Below are 20766 nucleotides of genomic sequence, written 5' to 3' on the forward strand. Positions count from 1 at the left end.
ACAGTTGCTGAATTTACAGAAAAACTTCAGGTTTTAGGGGTATTTTTTAAAATCGGCCATAGGTTTTTAAGGTGTTTTTTCCAGGCGTTTTAGGCCTAAATGGGTTAAGGGCTGGTTATACTCCCGCAGTGGTGTGTCGCAGTGAGCCTGTTGCAGATATAATGATACCGGTATATGCTCAATTTTGAAGCGTGGTCTGCGCCATGTTATTCCACGCCACAACGCAAGGGGGACAATCAAAAACTAGCGGTGGGTCTAGACATGGCCGAGGCGGTGAGGAAGTGGGGGCAAGTTTGTGTGGCAATGGAGGGATATTAGGGCGAAAAAAAGCAGGGATCCTGGTGGGAAAATGGTCCAAGCGTTCTCGCCCACCGCGCTCTTCTAGGTGGTCTATCTTCCGGAGTCGTTTTCCACAATGGCGGTCATACGAACAAAAAAAGCCGGTAAGGTACCACACAGGAAATACGCATAGTGTAGAGGGGCTGTAGATTTGACCAATCAGGGGCCTCCTGTCTGCCGTCACCTACAATTTTTGAAAGGTGCAGCAGAGTGTCTGCGGAAGCGGCGGGGGCACATTTGCATTCACTGTGAAACATGCAGACGACCTGGTTTCTGTGTATAAATCAGCCTTTAGTATCAGGGATTGCATTAGAGCCAATGAGTCGATGCAATCAACTGGTTTTCCTTAGATGGAAAACTTTCAATCTATTTGACTGTATGATCTGGTTGAACTGTAAAGTGCCTTGAGATGACGTGTTGTGAATTGGCGCTATAGAAATAAACTGAAGAAGGGAAAAAAATGACGTGTTTTAACAGAAAAATCATTTTTTCTATGAATGACTCACTTTAATGGTCAAAGCATCAATCACTGCCAGAAAAAGAAATAAAGCTATCCCACCAACTGCTGCAATACTTGCCTTTATAAACCTCTGACATTTGCTGTTAATGAATTAGGATTTTAACAAAATTGTTCAAATACATCCATATCTTTCCTTTCACCTACAATTAAATCAATAATCTGTTTATATTGCTAGATGACAGCTTCTTTTCTGCACATTTTGTGACATCTTGCATAAACATTTGTTCTCAGAGCTTTTCACAGACAAAAAAACAAGCGAAATGTTTGGTGTTCTTTAGGGCATTTGGTTGTTTTGATTTTCCAGAATTAAAAGGCTTTAATGTCGAAGCTTTGTGACCTTGGTCACAAAAAAAAGAAAATTAAAAACAAGTTTTAAGACATTTTGCATCCCATCCAGGAAGCTTTTTCAATTCAAAATATCAGGAATAGAGTTAAGTTCGAGGTTTTATACCTCAACCCATCAAAACCTTGTTTTTGTTTTGAAAACGTGCTAACTGAAACAGAAGAAGGGGTCCATCCCTTCTTTTAGGGGGGGTTGTTAATATTCTTTTTTGGAATGACTATGACCTGGATGACTGAGACCTCGGGTAATGAAATATTTACCTAATGATAGTTATAATAGGAAGAAGAACTCTACAATAGGAGAAGGAACATGACTGCAGAAGAACAGTGCTTTTTATTAGTCCAGACATTTTGACCAGAGGTGTCATTAGTTTGTTCTGGTGCTTTAATGGGAAACGTTTCAGGTTTGCTTCCTCTTACCTCAGTCAAAGCATGAAGCTGGCCCTCATGGACACATACTCCCTTAAACCTGGAAACAAGAAAACAAAGATTTTTTTTAAAAATAGTTGTTTTTTAAATCACAACACTCACAGCAAAGGAATAATAAAACCTTATCCTGGAATATGTGAATGGAGAAACCAGGCAAGACTGGACAGGCGATCAGCTGTAGGACTGTCTGCTAATAACAGCCTCACCTACATTCTTCCCATATCTACCTCTGCCATGCCTATCAATTTCCAAACCTAATAAATCTAACCAGCCACTTTATCGCTATGAACTGAAGGTATGGAAGAAAAAAAATATCTGCTTTTACAGCCAAATGCTTTAATCAACGAGAAACTGTTACAACAAACAGGTTAGAAAAAGTGTATGTAGAGAAAGCAACACATGGACCGACTCTGTTCATGAGCTGCTTTGAGGGCCTCATAACCCTTCAGGCAGTGAAAAGGTCACATTTCTAGGTCTTTGCTGGATTTTTTAGCAAACAATGACTCCACAGTGTGTTTGTTCACGCAGAGACAAACATACAAGGCACGCTTAACAAAGATTACTTTGTACAAGATGTGTGCATGTGAGGGAGGGAACACAGAAGAATATTTATGCATGTATGTGCAGGCTTGGTCCACACACTCCCCCCCCCCCACACACAGAGGCTCAAAGCAAACGCTGGAGAAAAACAACAAGCATGTCCTAAACCATCAGTCAGATTCCGATTTTTGTTGTTGTGTCACATGTTTTTTTTAATACATGTACATTTTGATGTTTACATGGGTATCTATATAGATGGATATTTATACATGTAGTTATTGTACTGGGTATCAAATAGTAATTGCACATTATGCATTGCACAAGTTACTGCTGTTGTATTGTTGCATTGTAGAGTCTAGGTTCACCATGCTGGATGCAGATTATATCGGCATTAATATCCGAATCAGCCAATGCTCAAACATATTAGATATATAAAGATGGGCGAAATTTTTTTATTTTCATCTAGTTTTGTTTTTGTTTTTGTCGTTTTTAGAGCAAACTGCTTGTGTGTTTTATGTTTGGTTTTATGACAGTGACAGCGATGTAGCAAAGGATTGTGGGTGTTTACCTGAAGCAGAGAAGTAATGTCAGCATTATGGTCCGTTTGTCATGGTGTCAGAAGTGTTAAGGATGTATATAGGATATAATATTGGTAAATATCGGGCCAAGCAGCGATATTATTACATTCTCAAATCGTGCATAAATAATTATATTCATCAAACATTGCTCTGGCCAGGAGTTTACAGGCATTATTGACACATTAATGTTAAAATATAGCTTTGATTTCACAAATGTAATATTTTTTGGACATTTCTTTACAAATGCAAAGATATCTATAGAACAGAACACGCCAATATTTGATATACGTCTCCAAGCAAATGGTAGAAAAACCTTACAGTTTTTGTCACCTTTTACAAACTTCTGTCATAATCCTGGCTACATACATAACAGAATAGTTGTTTTTTGGGCAAAATTTAGTTTAAATGGTGTCAATACAGGTAAATATTAGCCAGTATGGATTTGTGTTTGGGATCACTGAATCACCCAGCTGTCTCAATCCAATCACCCAGCTGAGGACTTTGGAAGGAAGTTGAACATTTACCTCATGCAAAGCACCAACAATCATTGTTCGCCCCACAGCATCATGGTGCCACCACTATGTGTGATTTATTAAGGTCGTAAAAGGAGTGTAGCTCAATCAAAGTCTTGACTGAATTTAAATTTTTCTCTAAAGGGATTAAGTTTAATCCTGTGGGCAGATGTTAATCTAAGTCAGGTTTAAATGTGTCAGTTATAGAGCAGGATTTTTTTGATTGTAAAATCATCTGTATTTATTACAGAATTGAGCTCTAGTGGTTCTTGTGTTGTTCCTCAGCATGCTAGTGAGCTTTCCCTGCATATCAGGAGAAGGTTTGGGTCCAATGGCTGAAGGAAAGATTCAGCACAACCATATTTCCAAGCATTACAATAAAACTATGTGGAGAACTAAAGGAGCAGGCTGAAAACCCAGAGTTTTCGGCTCAGCAGACAGTATCATCTAAGGCAACTGATTATTTTCCCTTTAGGGTTTTGATCAGAGATTCAATATCATCCAGCCGACAAATGCTATAGCTCAACAATACCTTTAGCTCCACCTAAATGAGACTTAATAAGAAAAAAACACATCTTCATTTTTCTCCAGCGAAATATATGATTAGATTTTCTAAAATGTTGCCGTTTACAGCCTTTTCCTTCTTCCACATAAAAGAAAAATGTCCTGGTTTTTAGCCTCAGTCATCCGCTGCAATGCTGTAGGAACTAGCTGCGCGTTTGGTACAAGTCCTTCCCAAAGGAAACATTAGCTACAGGAGGAGAGATGATGGAAATGTTTGGTGTCAGGCTTGACGTTACTTTTAAGGAGAAAAATCAGAAACATGATTCATTTTAATTCCAACAGATATTTACAGTTTTTCTAATCATACTGAAAATTAGCAACACAACGCATCAACAGAGTGGAAAGAATCACATTATTTCCGAACTTTGGGTATAAATGGCATTAATAGGGATTTAATGTTGGTCTAAAGTGCAAAACAGAGATTTGGAAGCAGACATAAAAAGAGAAAGGCATTAGAAGCCGTTTTATTACGGGGAGCTTAGTTATTTTCTAGATTACAAACCTGAGTATGTTTGGATGGCAGAGTCGATTCATTAGCTGGACCTCTCTCAGCATGTTTGCCCTGTTGCTGCTGAGTTTGTTCATCTTCAGAGCCATAACTTGGTCCGAAGCTTTGTGACGTACCTGAAAAGCAAACTCGTTTCATTTCAAGCTTAAAAACATTCAGACATGTCAAAACAGATCCTCATAATGGAAATATTCAAACAACAATCATGGTAAAAAGAACGCACATCGCCTTTTGATTAAATCAGATGCACCATGTGCATAATAAGCTCTAAAACACTGATCTTCACAAGGTGATAAAATTTTATAAACCTTTTCTCGAGACAAAATTAATACAAAACAGAGAACATTGCAGATGATTATGGCAAAACTCTGAAATGCGTACGAAAAACCGTTGCGTTTCCGAATTCTCCCTAGTGGTGCCCGACTTTACACGAGTGAATAAAGTGAATGTGATTGGTTGTTTATCAAGGGGGCGGGACCTTTGTGGTGGAAGGTTCGCATGCAAGTTAGGTTGTGGCCGGTTTGTCTGAAGCATCTTGCTAACCAGTTAGCAACTTAGTGCTAGCAGGTTCCCAATGGGAAATTCCATTGGGACCAAGTAGGACTAAATTGGTGACTTAGAAACAACACTGTGAAGGAACGCTATGGACAGAGCAAACATGCAAGAGGAGGAGAGTTTTGTGTCGGAGGTCGTGGATGAGTCTCCTCCATCATACAGTTTTTATTTAGAGGAGGAAAGTGGGGACGAAGATGTTGTTGAAGAAGACACCAGGGCGGCAGGAGCTTGGTTTGGTGTAGAAGGCTTCCAGTCGTACATGTTTGAGCCCTTGCCTCGCAACGCTGCCAGTTCTGTTAGCTCTACGCCTGCTGAAGACACAGACATTCATCCCCGTGAACACTGGGATGGAACTCAATGGGAAAGGAAAGGATTCTTATTTCAAGCATTGCGTATATTAGCTGCGACATATGAATCAAGATGCTATGACCGAAAAAATGGGATTGACAGATGACCGTTGATATATGATTGGCCGAATTTAGGTGTACAAGCTGACGTATAACTAACTGGCCTGTAAAAAATAACGAAAAAAAAGAAAAACACATTTTAACACAGGATTTTTTTTTTTTTTTTTTTTATAAACATTTTCTACATTTTGGGATACATATCGTCTGACAAAGAGCACATTTATATACATTTTAAAGCCATAATGATTTGACATTTAAATATGATTTCCCTACAACTTTGTATTTCTGACAGCAACACATTTCACTGTTGCTGCCTCTGCTGCTAATTGCTGTTATATTACAGTTTTGAGTTACGACTAGAAAAGTCCTTGGTAGCTTGTTAAAAACTCTTCTGTAATTAAAGCTTCCAAAACATATATTTGACACACGCACTGAGAAACCAGAGGAAGCGAATAAAGAAGGCCGCGCAAACAAGCGAAATGAGGTCAGACACTGCTGACCAGCCATGAGGACAAAGTACATGTGTCATTTTCAGAAGCCGACAATCAATTTAGTATTGTTGTGCATCAGGACTGTCTCGGTTTTTAAAAAGCCGTCGCATCAGCAGTCATTTATCTATGGTTGACCGGACTTCACCGTGCAGAGGGGGAAAGTCACTGCAGAGAGATGCAGACTGCAGCATCATCACAGATGTAAACGCTTTGAGGTTTGGGCTTAAAAGAGCACGACCACTACTTGGAAATTTTATACCATTTGACTAACAGATACAAAAACATTGTAAAAAATTATATAAATACACAAACTTTCTTTCTCTAATTCTTAGTAAATGGTTAAACAAAACTAAAGTAAATTCTTCTGGGCCTTCCCCATTTTATGACACCCTTTCAAATAGTTTGTCATCGAACTGAAAATGCAGTTGAGTTAATTTCACTGATGCATTAGAGCAAATAGGAAATATCAACCTGCAAAACCACTGAGAGCTGCTCTCAACGTGAACGTGCTGCTGCAGACAGACCTACACTTGCTTACTCATTTCCTGGAAGCAGAAACATTCATAGATCAAGATGAAACTAATCTGATACAACACCACTCTAGCTTACACTGCAGACTGAAAGTTAGGTGCACACACTTCATAAATGTCAAAAATAAAAGCAAATGCATCCAAGCTATGAAATGACAGTGATGTACTTATTTCTGTTACTGCAGATCTGAGTTGGAAACCATCACCTCAGCCATCACATTGTCTCAGCAGCGTTAAAGCGATAAAATCACATGTGATGTGTGATCACCTAATTTGGAGCTTCACATAATGTAGAGCAGAGGTCTCAAAACTCTTCAGCTTCTGACCCACAAAACGGATCCAAAGTCGACCCTTATCCAACGCTATTGGTTTGGTTTTCAATCATTTTTACAAAGTCAATTAGAGTTCATAGCTACATTTGCAAGAAAATAATATTTTCTTTACAAAAAGAATATATATTTGCAGAACTTCTAGAGTGATGCATGAATAAAAGCATTAAATGCACAAAAATATACTATATTAATATATACATACACATCAACAATAAATAATAGAAAACACAACACACACAACAAATTATTATAGTCTTATTAAGGGTGTGAGAAAAATCGTTTTGACAATATATCATGATTTTTGGCTGCCTGATATAATATCAACCCTTTAGTTCCTAGTGTCGATTTTTTTAAGCAAAACATTTTTACCTAAAACTGAGAGAAAATAGGCTACCTCTGCATCGCCACTCTGGCAGATGGCGCTGTGGAGCCCTGAGCTGTGTGGCGCAGCGCCATATCTGTAGTTGAGGCAGTCACAGTGGAAGACGTGGTCTGACTCAAACCCCAAACAACACGGATACCAAAATAACTGAAAGATCAATATCATCTGATGAACATGTACAGAGGTGGCTTTCTTATATATATATTTAAATTTTGATAGGAGGAAAAATATCACAATAAATTGTAATATTGCAATATAGAGTTATATCGTATCGTGACCCAAGTATTGCAACACGTATCGCATCACAACAGCCATGCCAATACTCAACCCTAAACCTTATTATTAAATTTTCTGCAGCAGAAGTCAGGAAGACATTCTGGTTAATCTGGGACCTTAAGTGACGTCGCGACCCCAACTTTGAGAATCAATGATTTAAAATGTGAATAAAAAGCTAGCGGATACATTGGAGCAAGATTGCTCTCTTATTGTGTTGCAATGTTGAACAGCCTTAGGTGGAGAAGGGGGCTGGTTGGTTGACGTCTAAATGGCAGATTATACTTCTCCAACCGCATACATTAAATGTCGCTTGGGTCTGATCGCGAACCAGTGCTGCTGGTATGCTTTTGCACCGTTGGTCTGGAATTTCTAGGGACGCACGGCAGTTTCCCGCCAAAGCTCAAGTGGGAGCCTATTCAAGAACTCTCAAGAACTTTGGTGGATGGTCATGGGAACTTCGGCGGCTCCAGCAGGATTGTTTATCTTCCAAAACAACAATGGCGTGTCGGCAAGATGTCACGGTCACAGAGATGGATCTAGAGTTGCTAGACATTGAAGAGGAACAGGTTCTGTTAGTGTAGTTGGCAAAAAGACTGATTAACCTTTTGCCGTAGTTGTCCATTGTAGTTGGTCCTTGGTTTTTAAAAAATGGCGCGCCCCCGCACCGAATCGAGAAGGACGACCACACAGACAGCTGGAAAGGCATAGCAAGGACCAATCACAGCTGCTCAATACTGCTAAGATACATCAAGCTCTGGCAAGCTTGGATAACTCAATGGGAAAGTAAATGATTCTTATTTCTCATTTCAACCGTTGCGTATATTAGCTGCGACATTTGAATCATGACGTTATGACCAAAAAATTTGATTGAGAGATGACCGGTGATATATGATTGGCCGAATTTAGGTGTTCAGGATGACGTATAACTAAATGGCCTGCATAAAAATAATGAAAAAAAAACAGATTTTAAGACAGGATTTTTTTTCTTTTTTAATAGAAATTTTCTAAATTTTGGGACAATATTGTTTGATAAAGATTACATTTATATACATGTTTAAGCCAGAATGATTTGACATTTAAATATGACTTCCCTACAACTTTAAGCTTAGAGAAAGTGACTTCAAATGAGAGCTGAAAGTGCCTGATATACTGGGATTTCCTTTGGGGGAAAAAATTATTCTCTCTCCAGTTTACAAAGAAAGGTCCAAAAGTAGGAAACAACCAGTAAGTGGATGAGAGGGGGAAAAAATACGCTGTTGATGCCCGAGTAGATTCAAGATGATGGAAAGGCAACAGTGGCTAAAAAAGCTCAATACTGCTAAGGCTTGGGACAATATTGTCTGATAAAGAGTACATTTATACACATGTTTAAGCCTGAATGATTTGACATTTAAATATGACTTCTCTACGACTTTAAAAACTAATTTTCAAAAAATATCCAAAAACAAACAAAAACTGCCATCTCAGCTGGACTGATGTCGAGTCGATGCAATCAACTGGTTTTCCATGCCATGGTATGCTTGGATAAAGCAGCAGAGAAATTGAAAAATATGGTTATGATTTAACAGTAGTATTGAGTAATGAATTAATTCAGAGCATTGGCCTGGTGGGTCCTGGGGAGGCAGCTTGTTCAGAAGACGCTTAGCTCCACAACGCTCTCTTGCTGCTGTAAAGCAGCTTACTGCTCTCTAAGGGAGGGTTAAATGTAGATGACAAATATAACTTTAATAGACAATGATTAATTTATTTGATTATTACTTGATTATTTATATGTATCAACAATTAACTGCAATGGTGGGAAAGGTATTTTCTGGATACATGCTAGGCCCCATGGTGTAAACAAAGCGTTGCTGGAATCAACAGCCTGACAGGCTGCTGACCAGATTTATTACTTTATGACCACAGTCGGCTCATCTTCTGATGGCAACTTTCAGCTAAGCACCACATCATTTTACAAAAATCAAAACATCTTAGACTCATTTCTAAAACAGGACGATATGTCAACTGTGACCTAAAGGCCCATACTTTATTTAGCTTTATTCTTAACTGAATTATTACATCCTTATTTCTAAGTCGCTTTAGATAAAGATGTCTCTAATTTGCATAAAAGTAAACACACAATTGCCAGACCATTAACCAATACAACACCACTGGTAGATGTGGTAGAAAGGGAGATTTGCATTACAGTGCAGCTGACAAATCTGCAACCATTGTGTCCATTCAGACCAATTTTTTAAGGATTTTTCTGAATCTTTGTTGAAATGAATGCACCACAAACTTTGTTAGCGAGGTGTACCTAATAAAGAGGCCTGTGAGTATATTATGAAGGGAAAATAACCACTTCTACTTGCTAATTCAGGCAGCCAGTGAGGTCAGACTTACTGCAACGGCTTTGCTAACGACATCTAAAAAAGATCATTTTAATATCTTCCTCAAATGGGCAGAGTAACACAGCGAGTAGGTGGCATAATGTGCAACAGAAAGCAGAAGTTACAGCCATACAAAGTTAACATGCACCAAGTGCTATGGACAGTAGAACAAACATAAATAAGGGATGTCTTTTTTATTATGAAAATGAGGTGAAGGATTATCACCATTAGCTACAGGATCATGGATTTGGATTTATATAATCATAGATTCCTGTATCTGCGTCCCTCTCTCTCTCTGGGTCTGATCCACAGACAAAAATCTCTCTGTTCAAGTTCAAACGCGGGGGCTCGGCCATAAGAGGGGACAGCCTCCACCACAGGGCAGCAGAAACAACAGATGGCCACTCCTCTGAGGGCCTCCTCCCCCATATCCCTCTATCCTCCTGCGACCCCCAGTTCTTCGCTCCTCACATCCCCCCCTGTTCTGTTTCCATGTGTTCCTGATTCTCCCTCTTCTGCTTCAAACAAACCTCGATGCCCAATCCTAATCATTGCCGGCAGTAGTAGTAGCAGGGGCAGTAATATCTTTCTTCCCCATCTTCCTCTGATGTCTCCGCCACCGCTGTCGGCTCTCCTTTCAAATGGAAAACTTAACCCCCTTTGTCTCCCCCCTTGCAAACCCTCTCCTCCAATTTTTTCCACCCTACTAAATCCAAGATCCGACCATCCTCTTCTCCACAAACTCCTCTTCATCTCCTTCTATGCCTTCCTTTGTACTGGGAGGACACCTAAAACCTCATCTAAAACCCTCATTTTCATCTCCCTCAACAGTCTTCTCACCCCAGCTCTAAACATCAGAGGGTTTTCTCCTTTGTTCCCTTTTTTTTTTTCCTTTTAGCTCATGCTTTCATCCTATATTCTCCTTTGAATGCAGGCATTTTAACTAAACACAGTGTCCATCTTCATTCCTTTTTGCTTTCTTGTCACTATGCAGATTCTTTTCTTACAGTAATGAATGCATTAGTCAGAGAAATTTCCCATGACACCAAGGTGGAACACCTATTTTTAGTGAAATCATGTGGGTATTTTACCTTACAAAGGGAATTTAAGGAATAACATAAAAGTTAGGTCTTAAATGTCTCACTCTAAGAGTAACAATAACACGCTGTTTGTTGCTATGAAATGTTATATTCTTTAAATAGGGCCTCTATTACATCTACATGGTCCACATCTCCAAAATCGGCTTGACAATTGGTGTAAGGAAACTTTCAAAGTGTTTTTCTTTTTAAATCAAAGTTTTGAATTTGACTACATTCAGTGAGGGGAAACTCCTTATTAACAAGTAGTTTTGTTTTTAATTGACAGTGCTTTTTCTGTTTTATGCCACACATGTGAACTGTAAGCTGCTTTTTTTCAGTTCCCCTAATTTGCTGATGAAAACACCCATATTTCCAAACTTCAGGACATAAATATCATCCAAAAATTTGTGGAATCTTTGTAAATAGTTCAGTCTTCTATAACATAACAAAAGGTTAGTGTAAACAGAGTTGAGTCCTCGGTCATGAATTCACTTTATAGGTTTTCTACAGGTCTTAGGTATTGGAATGAGACATTCTAGAGTGAAGGTGTTTTTTGTTTGTATTTTTTGGGGGGTTTTTGTCAAAAGAGCATTTTTTGTGAGGATTTGGTTTCCATCTGGTTGTCCATTTTAATATGGACAACATGCTTTGTTTAAACCAAGATCCAAGATACCATGCAATCTGATAAGATTTCTTTGGCTCATGAAAGAGACATTGCAATGAGGCTCACTGTTAGGTATGGTGGAGGACCTATAATGCTAACACCCATCCTTTATAAACACCAGACCCAGTTGTGGATCAGGTGTTCCCTTCTAACTCAGTCTTAACCTCCTGTTACAACTTGACGATTTAGCCAGCGTATTCCAGATGTCACATAATCTTCTAAAATGCTGGCATACGCTACATTTTCTATGGGTCTTTTCAATTTTGGGCATATATATATATATATATAAATAGTATTCAAAACGAGTCCAGAACTTATGTCCAACCACAGCCTAACTTATTCATAACTTAAGTGTAATGCCCGTGAAATCATACACAAGCCAGTAGGGATGGGAATCAAAAACCGGTTCCTGTTTAGAACAGGTTCCGTGTGTTCCAATTCCATGGCACCGTTTGGCAGCTCGCTTAACGATTCTTTTATCAATTCCAGGCAGCACCAGAGCCGCTCTAGGTAGCATGACTTAGGTCACATTTTTTACGCAAGTTACGCACACGGCATTCAGTAAGCCAGTACGACGTGACCAGATGTAAGTCTAGAAAACCAACAAAAAAAAAGAATGGCGCCCCATCAGGTAAAAAGATTGGGGCTTCATTTCGGCTGCATTTTGAGGAAGAGAAAGACACCAACAAGGTGCTTTGGAATCATTGCAAAGTGGCAATTACTTCCACGGGAGGAAATACATCCAACGTGCAGAAACACCTGCGCACACAACATGGCATACATTTGAACGAATGCCGTGTTTTTGATGCTTCCAGACAGAAGCTAAAGTTACGACCAGCATGGAAGGCAACTCTGGTGGTAAGTAGCTAGTTTTATATCACTAGCTGTGCTTAATGTGGTTTCTAGTAAATCATATGTCATTTCTGGAAATAAACCAATTTCCTTCTACTCTTTGTGGTTATTAAGGGAGTGTGCCTTTCTCGTTAATCCAACCCTTCATTGATAGCATGTTTAATTAGAACTACTGGTAGCTGGAATTCTTACATGATTCTAACTATTGTATGCAACGAAATTTTTAACAAATATTGGATGCTAGGAAGTTGCTACAATGTTGCTCCACAGTTCAGGGAGCGAGAGAAAGCAGACGCTTGTTTATTTAAATCTGGGGAGATGAGTTTATTTCCCTAAATTTTACAGTAATAATTTTTCATTAAACGGAATCGATAAGGAACCGAATCGTTCTAATGAATTGATATGGGAGTCGGAATCGTTAAAATCTTATCAATTCCCAACCCTACAAGCCAGTGTCCTGAGGGGGGCATCAATGCGCCTGAGGCACCCCACCTGCATAAAAAGACGTCTTTAATCGCGGTATTAACCTAGCTGCTGTTTACCAACCACTACTAAAAAACGTAATATATAAACAAAGAGTAAAAGAAAGAAAGAGGGCTTGTAGTCGCAGAAGATTCAGCGACATGTCTGGGAAGTTTGTTGGTCGTGGCCGTGGGTGTTAACGCATGGAGGATCCATCACACTCGCTTTCTGGAGGAGAACTGACTGACTGTGAACCCCCTTCATACCAAAACGCTGCCAATAAAGCATTATACGTTAGAAACACGTTTAGCTGTCGTCTGGAACACAGGAAAGGGGGTATGAGAGAGGGGAAGAGACAGGCCGGAATCGAACCCGGCTCGCCTACGTTGAGGACAAAGGCCTCCGTACATGGGTCATACGCGCTAACCACTGCGACACCTGCACACCCATGTGCCAGGGGCTTACGTCCAACTGTCCAAAGCACATGGATCCAGCTAAACACTCAGTGGCACTAAGCAATATATAGACCTACATTTTTAATGGCAGGACAACAAAGTTTTTAAATTGTTACCCTCCAAAACATTTAGCTGAAAATTACAAAAAATAAATATACCGTATACACACATATATACACAATTAAAAGTTTACATACCAATCCACATATAAAGAAAATAAGCAAAGAAGTGGAGCTCCTGAACTAACATTTTGTTGAGCAACATTTTGAGGCAATTATCACTGAAATCAGGTGATTTCTGTAAAGTTCAGCAAACATTCAGTCAGACTCCTGCACCTGTTGACAGCTATGTTCACCGTTCATTAGCAAAGTATTTCTATTTGTCATGAACATTTTTTTTTTAAGAATTCTTTTCATTTTACTAAATTACGATTTAGTATTTTTGTTATAATTATTTCTGTTTTCAGTTTTGTGTTTGTTTAATTACAAGTGGGAGTTAATAGTTTTCTTTAATGGAAGGGTATGTAAACTTTCAAGCACAGCTGTATTATTTAGGACTAAAAAATACTGTCCAGTAAACAGTGTTTTGTAAAAAAGAGCTTGCAATTGCGAAAGTGTCTGAGTGACCTCCGGTCATATGCCTGGGAGGTAGGCGGTGTTTAAGTGGCGCCTAACTTGACCTCAAAACGTCAAAGCAAGGATGGTTATGGAAGATGGTGAAGATAGCTTAAAGCTCACTTAACCATCTTAACTTGACAGGGTCCAATCAAATGCAAACAAATATTTCTTAATTTTTAAAAAGGGTTAAACTTCCCTGCTTGTTTTTTTATGATATTCTGTCATCGATAAGAAATGAAAAGTAGAGGCTGTGACCACTTTAGTGACTGTGTAGAAGGGGTCATAATGTGTGAAAACAAATTAGAGGAAAAAAACCAAAGGATTTGTAGGTTCAGCATCATAAAAAAGAAACATCAGAGGAGTTAACTAGGGGGGTAATTTCAGATCTCACCCACCTTGAAGACTTCAGAGAAAAACCCTGAGCCGATCCACTCGCAGGTGAAGTCATCAAGGCGTGTCAGACACGAGAAGGCACTGATGAGGGCTCTGTAGGAGGACGGACACACCCTGCCCATCTGGATAAAACAAGAACAAACAGGTTAAACGTGACACAATGCTCATGCTCAGAATTCCAAACTTTATTACTGCTTAATGATAAACTTTAAAATGTCCAAAATCAATAGAAATTCATGAACTGGAGGTTAAATGTTTTTTCCATATTATTGTTTTAGCAGATAAAAAATGTTTTTTCCCATATGAAAAATTATCCTAAATCCATTAGGGCTGGGAAATAAATGCATTTGCAATATAATGACAGTTTAACTAAATGGAACTTTCAAAGCAAAGGATCTAATTTTTAACAAAATAAAACCAAAAAAAAGAGTAAGACACCGATTTCATCACTCAGGCCCTTAAGTAAAACCCTTAAAGCCCCTTAAAGTGGTTAAGTCACCCCTCAGAAAGGCAGAGAGTCTCTGCTAGTGTGTAGATCTGTGCATACGAATAGAAATAAGCACTTTTCCACATAAAAGTAACAGTAAAGTTCTAACACTGTGGACAGGCAAGTTTTCAAGGTCATGAAAACAATGAAATATCTATATTAAAGATTGACCAATGGGTTTTTAGAGGCAGACGCCAACATGGATATTTCTGACATCCGTCTAACAGATTCCCAATAAGTGCTGCGGATGTTTTTAGGGGGCAAATCCGAGCACATGCAAATATATGGAGCAATAGAAAGAGGAAAAGCAGAAATATGAGCCAGAAATATTGAAGCCTGTCTACATATTTGTCACCTATATCACCTTTCATTTTTGACGAAATTGTTTAGGCCTAGAATTTATCATTTTATAGTTTAGTTGATGAGAAAACCTTTTTGTTCAGCCGTACATGTTTGAGCCCTTGCCTCGCAAAGCTGCCAGTTCTGTTAGCTCTACGCCTGCTGAAGACACAGACGTCCATCCCCGTGTACACTGGGACTGAACTCAATGGGAAAGGAAATTATTCTTAATTTAACCATTGTTAAACCATATATTAGCTGCGACATATGAATCAAGATGCTTTGACTGAAAAAAATTGATTGACAGATGAGCATTGATATATGATTGGCCGAATTTTGATGTACAAGCTGATGTATAACTAACTGGCCTAACTTTTGGGACAGTATCGTCTGATAAAGAGTACATTTATATACATGTTTAAGCCAGAATGATTTGACGTTTAAATATGACTTCCCTACAACTTCAAGCTTAGAGAAGGGGATTTAAGTGACTTCAAATGAGAGCTGGCCATTAGAGCTAAAAATGCCCAATCTACTGGGATTTCCCTCCAAAAAAAAAAAACCTCTCTGCAATTTACTAAGTAAGTTCCAAAAGTAGGAAACATCCAGTAAGTGGATGAGAAGAGAAAGAAATACCCTGTTGACGACCAATGATTCAAGATGATGGAAAAGCAACAGTAGCTAAAAAAAACTCAATACTACTTATTCCATTTCCAGTAAAAAAAAAGAAAGAAAAAAAAGAGGAAAAATGTAAGAATAAAAACTTAAATTTTTTGTTTTTCCTTTAAAATGATGCAACGTATATTATGATTATAATATCTTTGGAAAAACAGATAGCCCACCTCAGTGAAAATAAGTAAATCAACAGATTTTTTTGTGTTTCACGTTTGGTCCAGGAGCCAGAGTGAAAGGATGAAAGAGCCACATTAAAGCTGATTGCAAACCTCTATATTGATCAATTTTCACTTTACTTAGTACAATTACACAAAATTATAAAAAAATTCATACATTATTCAATTTAGATCATTATAGCAGTTTGTTTTCCATTTAATCTATATTAGATTTTTGTGAGTTGAAGCAGATAGGACCCTTTCTCTTCAACCGAAAAGACAGGCTCTACTGAAGGGGGAAATATAGTTATTGAGACTTAAAATGATTAAAAAAGAAAGAGAAATCTATTATCAGGTGTTTGCATTCTTCTAGCAAATACACAAATATGAAAACAAAAGGTTTAAATCCTGACCTGTGAAGGCGGGCCCATTTCACTGTTCCCTTCGCCTCCAGGCCCGTCCCTGTCCTCCTGGAGGCGTTCCGGCCATGTTGGGATCCCAGCAATGGAGTTGCGTTTGTTCCGGTCCATGGCGATGTGAAAGAAGGTGATATGGGCCTTTTTCTATAACGTACCCTCATGACAAGAGGAATGGATAGTCTAAACAGTGCCGAGGGTTTCAGCAGCGATGCGTGTGCTCAGTTTGTGTTGTGGTAGGAAATATATCACACACATAGATTTCAGCTTCTTTTTTCACGGTGAAGCTCCTGTTTCTCATGCCCTAAAGGGTTACTAACCAGTCCAATTCCTCACGGTTTTTTGCATCAGTTGTCCAGAATGATCTTCACATACCCGACTATCCTTGAAGAGCTGAAACGAAATAAGAGAAATGTCTTTTTATGAAATAATCAAGTGTTGTGTCATGCGTTTCTTTTCCAAACACGTCTCAAAGATCACATATACACAAATAACGAACACAAGGGGCAACAGGTGGATTTTCTTTGCAGCCTCGGCAGACTAAGACTGATCTGTGGATTAATAGGACCAGCCACTGTTGTTCATTAGGCTCCATATAATGGTTGTAATAGTGGCTGATTGTCCTATTACTGGAGATAAGCCAAGGAATAGTTTAGGTTTGGACCGTCCTGCCAGCCAAAACAAAGTCAGCAGGGTACAAAGAGGAGCAGGACAGGAAGTCTGCGGCTAAAGCGCCTTTTAATTCTGAATCTAGGTTAGGGTTAGGGTGTTTTTTTAGATTCTTCAATAAAAATAAAGAAGATTCACTCTGTAGTTCAACAAACTAGGTTGAGCACTAAATTTTTCTCATTAATATAAAGACTACACTGAAAAACATATCTTTTATACACCTTACACCTTTTATACATACTTTTTAACTTTCATATATAACATCTCCCAGTATCCTGCTACTCTTGAAGGAAAATTGCAACAGTACCTCAAACTATCCAGTGGAACACAAACTTTCTGTCATCAGAAAGTTTCAACACTAGCTTGTCCCTAATTAAACAGAAGGGAGGAAGCACCAAGAACAGAAACACATCAAAGATGCTCTTCAATCCTATGGGTCAAATCAGCAAGGAAATGCAAAAGACACGCAGCAGAACATAACGGTAAAAAGTTAAAAAACGCAAAAACATCGCCATCCCACATAAGGCGAGGATTTTCAATAACGGGAAAGCAATATATTCCTTAAAGTAAAACTTTCCACTTTTATAGATAGAAAATATTAACAGAGGAAATTTTGTTTTTACCCTAAATGCAAAATGTTTACACCAAAATCATAAAAAAATAAACAAAAAACACACAAAAAACAATTACTGCTCTAATTGGGTTTCTCTGTCAGCTAAAGGCATATTTTGGTCTTTATACTCCAGTTAACGATTAATCGATTACTAAATTAGCTTATGATTATTTCAATAATCGAATAATCAACAGTAATCTAAATTTATTGTTTCAGTTTTAGAAAATATATAAAGGAAAAATAGCTCAGATTAGGCAGCTTGGCTGTATTCTGGACTTGAGCAGATTGATGATCTGTACGCAATGAATACATAATCCAATCAAATGTCCTCTTATCATCCACTGTTTATTGAGCAATTATTTGTCCACTGTTATTAGTTTATGATGTTTGCATAAACAAAGCAAAACATCAGTGTTCGCGCTAAGAAATTTATAGCATAGGTAAAGATGATTTATTATCAAAAGGGGAATCGATGTAGAATTTGAAGATTTAATTCTGTAACTTAAATGAGTTTTATAAGGATTAGAAACTCCTTATATGTCATCAGATGTATAATAATTTGTAGGGTTGCTGCTAACCAGCTGGAAGGGTTAGGAGATCCATTTCTTTCCCAGTTCTACCCTTTCCAAATCTTTTTCCTTTTCTTTTTAAATCAGTGACACATTATTTTATGCCATGCTAATGTGGTATGCCAGGAAAAAAAAAAAAAAAAAGTTTCCTGTGCCAAGAAAAACACAGGCCCAAATCTTTCCTGCTGTAATCCCAAAAGAGTTCAAGAAGCAAAGCAGAGTCACCCTTTTAGTGAGGAAGTGAGCGAGGAGACGAGAATAGGTCAGCGTGTACAACATTAGCTCACTCTTTATTCATAACGCAGAGAGACGACAGTAAGACATTTAGTTTTCACGCCCACACATGGTTGACCCTTTTTTAACCAAACATGAGCACATGCTTCAACACTTATTCCTGCAAATATGCTCATCAGTGCTCTGGCTTGGCCCTGTTACGCTCCAAACCTTTAAGGAGTTGGAAACTGATTTGCAATCGTAGTGTAGCTAAAGTTTCAGGTCCTTTTAATGAGATTTATTTTATTAGATTTAGTCTATTTGTACACGGAGTAACTTAAAACTTCCCTTCTCCTTCCCACCTGTTGCTGTGTTACTGCCTGTCACTTGGTAGAAAGAGAGCGACTGCACTTTTCCCTCAGAACAAAAAAAAATTTTTTAAATGTTTTTGATTTAAATGAGAAAAAACTTTTTGGTGTTAGCATTATCCTGTGGGGGAACAATAACTCATTCTTTTTTAAAGGTCACACTGTTTTAAACTTATTAATATGAATAGCATGTTTGTGATATAGCCAGAGTTTGTTCTAGAAGAAAAAAAACACAACAGAAAAAACTGTTTAGACAACACGACAAGGATCTATAACAGTAAAGACCTATTTTTGAAATAATAGAAATATTGTCGCTTTAAATAAAAGCAGTCAGTTGTTAGATTTATGATGCAGAAATACAATAATCTGCAAAAACATAACTTATTCCAGCTCAGGCCAACTGAAGGAGGTCAAAAGATCATCTTGAATATGAATTGCTGCTGCTTTGAAGAAAGGCATTCATTTTTTTTTTTTTTTACCAGGAATGCCTATGAAAAGTAAGGGCTGAGTAAATTATTATATTTGCAATATAAACACAATTTTCAAATAGCAGTGTAGGGTTGGGAATTGATACGATTTTCACGATTCCGATTCCCTTATCGATTCTGTGAAATGATTCGATTCTCTTATCGATTCCGTTTAATGAAAAAGCATTACTGTACAATTTCGGGAAATAAACTCATCTCCCCCTGATTTAAATACATGAGCGTCACCTTTCTCTCGCTCCCTGAACTCGCAGAGCAACTTCGTAGCATATAAAACTATCTACTTGCCACCAGTTGCCTGGCAGAAGCTTTAGCTTCTGTCCGGAAGCATCAAAAACACAGCATTCGTTAAAATGTATGCCAGGTTGTGTGCGCAGGTGTTTCTACATGTTAGATGCATTTCCTCCCGCGGATTTTATTACCACTTTGCAATGATTGCAAAGCACCTTGTTGGCATCTTTCGCTTCCTTAAAATGACGCCAAACCTTCGATCGGTTTACCCGATGGGACGCCATTTTGGTTTATTTGCTCTTCTAGACTTACGCCTGGTCACGTCGTACTTGCTTACTGAATGCCGTGTGCGTAACTTGCGTAAAAAACGTGACATGAAGCGCTAGGCTGCTGCCTGGAATTGTTGAGAGAATCGTTAAGGGAGCTGCCTAACGGTGCAATGGAATTGGATCAAATGGAACCGGTTCTGAACAGGAACCAGTTTTCGATTCCCATCCCTATTGCAGAGGCACTTAGTTTTGGTCACATTACATTTAACAGGAGTAAGACGATTTTTGACTCAGGTGGCAGTAATTCACTTAAAGGGGGTTGGCAGCTATGCAGAGGAGAAAATATCCATGCATAAACAAACATAAGCACTTCTGCACATCCTGCAACAATGGATTTTAGACATGCAAGCTTTCAAGGTCATGACAACTAAAAAGAAAATATCGCAATATCGGTTGAAAAAATGAGAAAAATCATTCAGCCCTACTCGTAACTATAAAAAAAAACATCTTGCATCTTGCAAAACACTGACCTTCCCATGCCGTCCTGGACTCCAACAGAGCGGGATGGCTGAGAGCACAAACAAAAAGCCAAACCAATGCCCCGAGTTCAGAAACATAAATAAATGCAGAATGACAGTTTATGAGGCAGCGCTACCACTAACCGGGTCATCCTGGAATAGTGGCTTTCAAAAGGATTTGCACTCCGTCACAGTTTTTCATATTTATCAAATTACAACTACAAACTTCTATAAAATATAAAGGGCTTCAATGTGAAACATTACCACAAAGTAGTGTGTAATAGTAAAAGGGAAAATTATATTTGGTTGTTTCTATTTTTACTGATACATGTTTTTTTTTCTCTTAAACTTTAAATTTAATTGAATCAAAAACACACACCTGACTTTAGAAGTCACCTAATTAGTGTACACTGAAGACCTCAGGGGTTTGGTTAGAGAATATCTTAAAAAAAAAGCATCAGTCCAAGGATCAGCAGAGGGGCCGGTGTTAAGGATGGTGGTGACGTTTAAAACAGGGAAAAGTTATTATCTAAAAAGCTCCGTGTGGCAGAAAACAAATACTG

General features: G+C 38.4%; 1 protein-coding gene across 1 annotated transcript in view; it reads right to left on the reverse strand.

The window, feature by feature from the left end:
- The window catches only part of LOC107101988 (dual specificity testis-specific protein kinase 2-like), a 44967-nt gene extending 28310 nt beyond the window's left edge, over positions 1 to 16657 (reverse strand). Inside the window, exons 1-4 of the mRNA XM_015401096.1 lie at positions 16266 to 16657; positions 14199 to 14318; positions 4327 to 4448; positions 1622 to 1670 (exon numbers count right to left, since the gene is read on the reverse strand). Coding sequence (XP_015256582.1) covers positions 1622 to 1670; positions 4327 to 4448; positions 14199 to 14318; positions 16266 to 16382 — 408 coding nt within the window. The 5' untranslated portion in view covers positions 16383 to 16657. The remainder of the gene's footprint in view (positions 1 to 1621; positions 1671 to 4326; positions 4449 to 14198; positions 14319 to 16265) is intronic.
- Between the last annotated feature and the right edge of the window lie 4109 nt (positions 16658 to 20766).

The sequence above is a fragment of the Cyprinodon variegatus genome, unplaced genomic scaffold (assembly GCF_000732505.1).
Source record: "Cyprinodon variegatus isolate N-32 unplaced genomic scaffold, C_variegatus-1.0 Scaffold1182, whole genome shotgun sequence".
Lineage (NCBI taxonomy): Eukaryota > Metazoa > Chordata > Actinopteri > Cyprinodontiformes > Cyprinodontidae > Cyprinodon > Cyprinodon variegatus.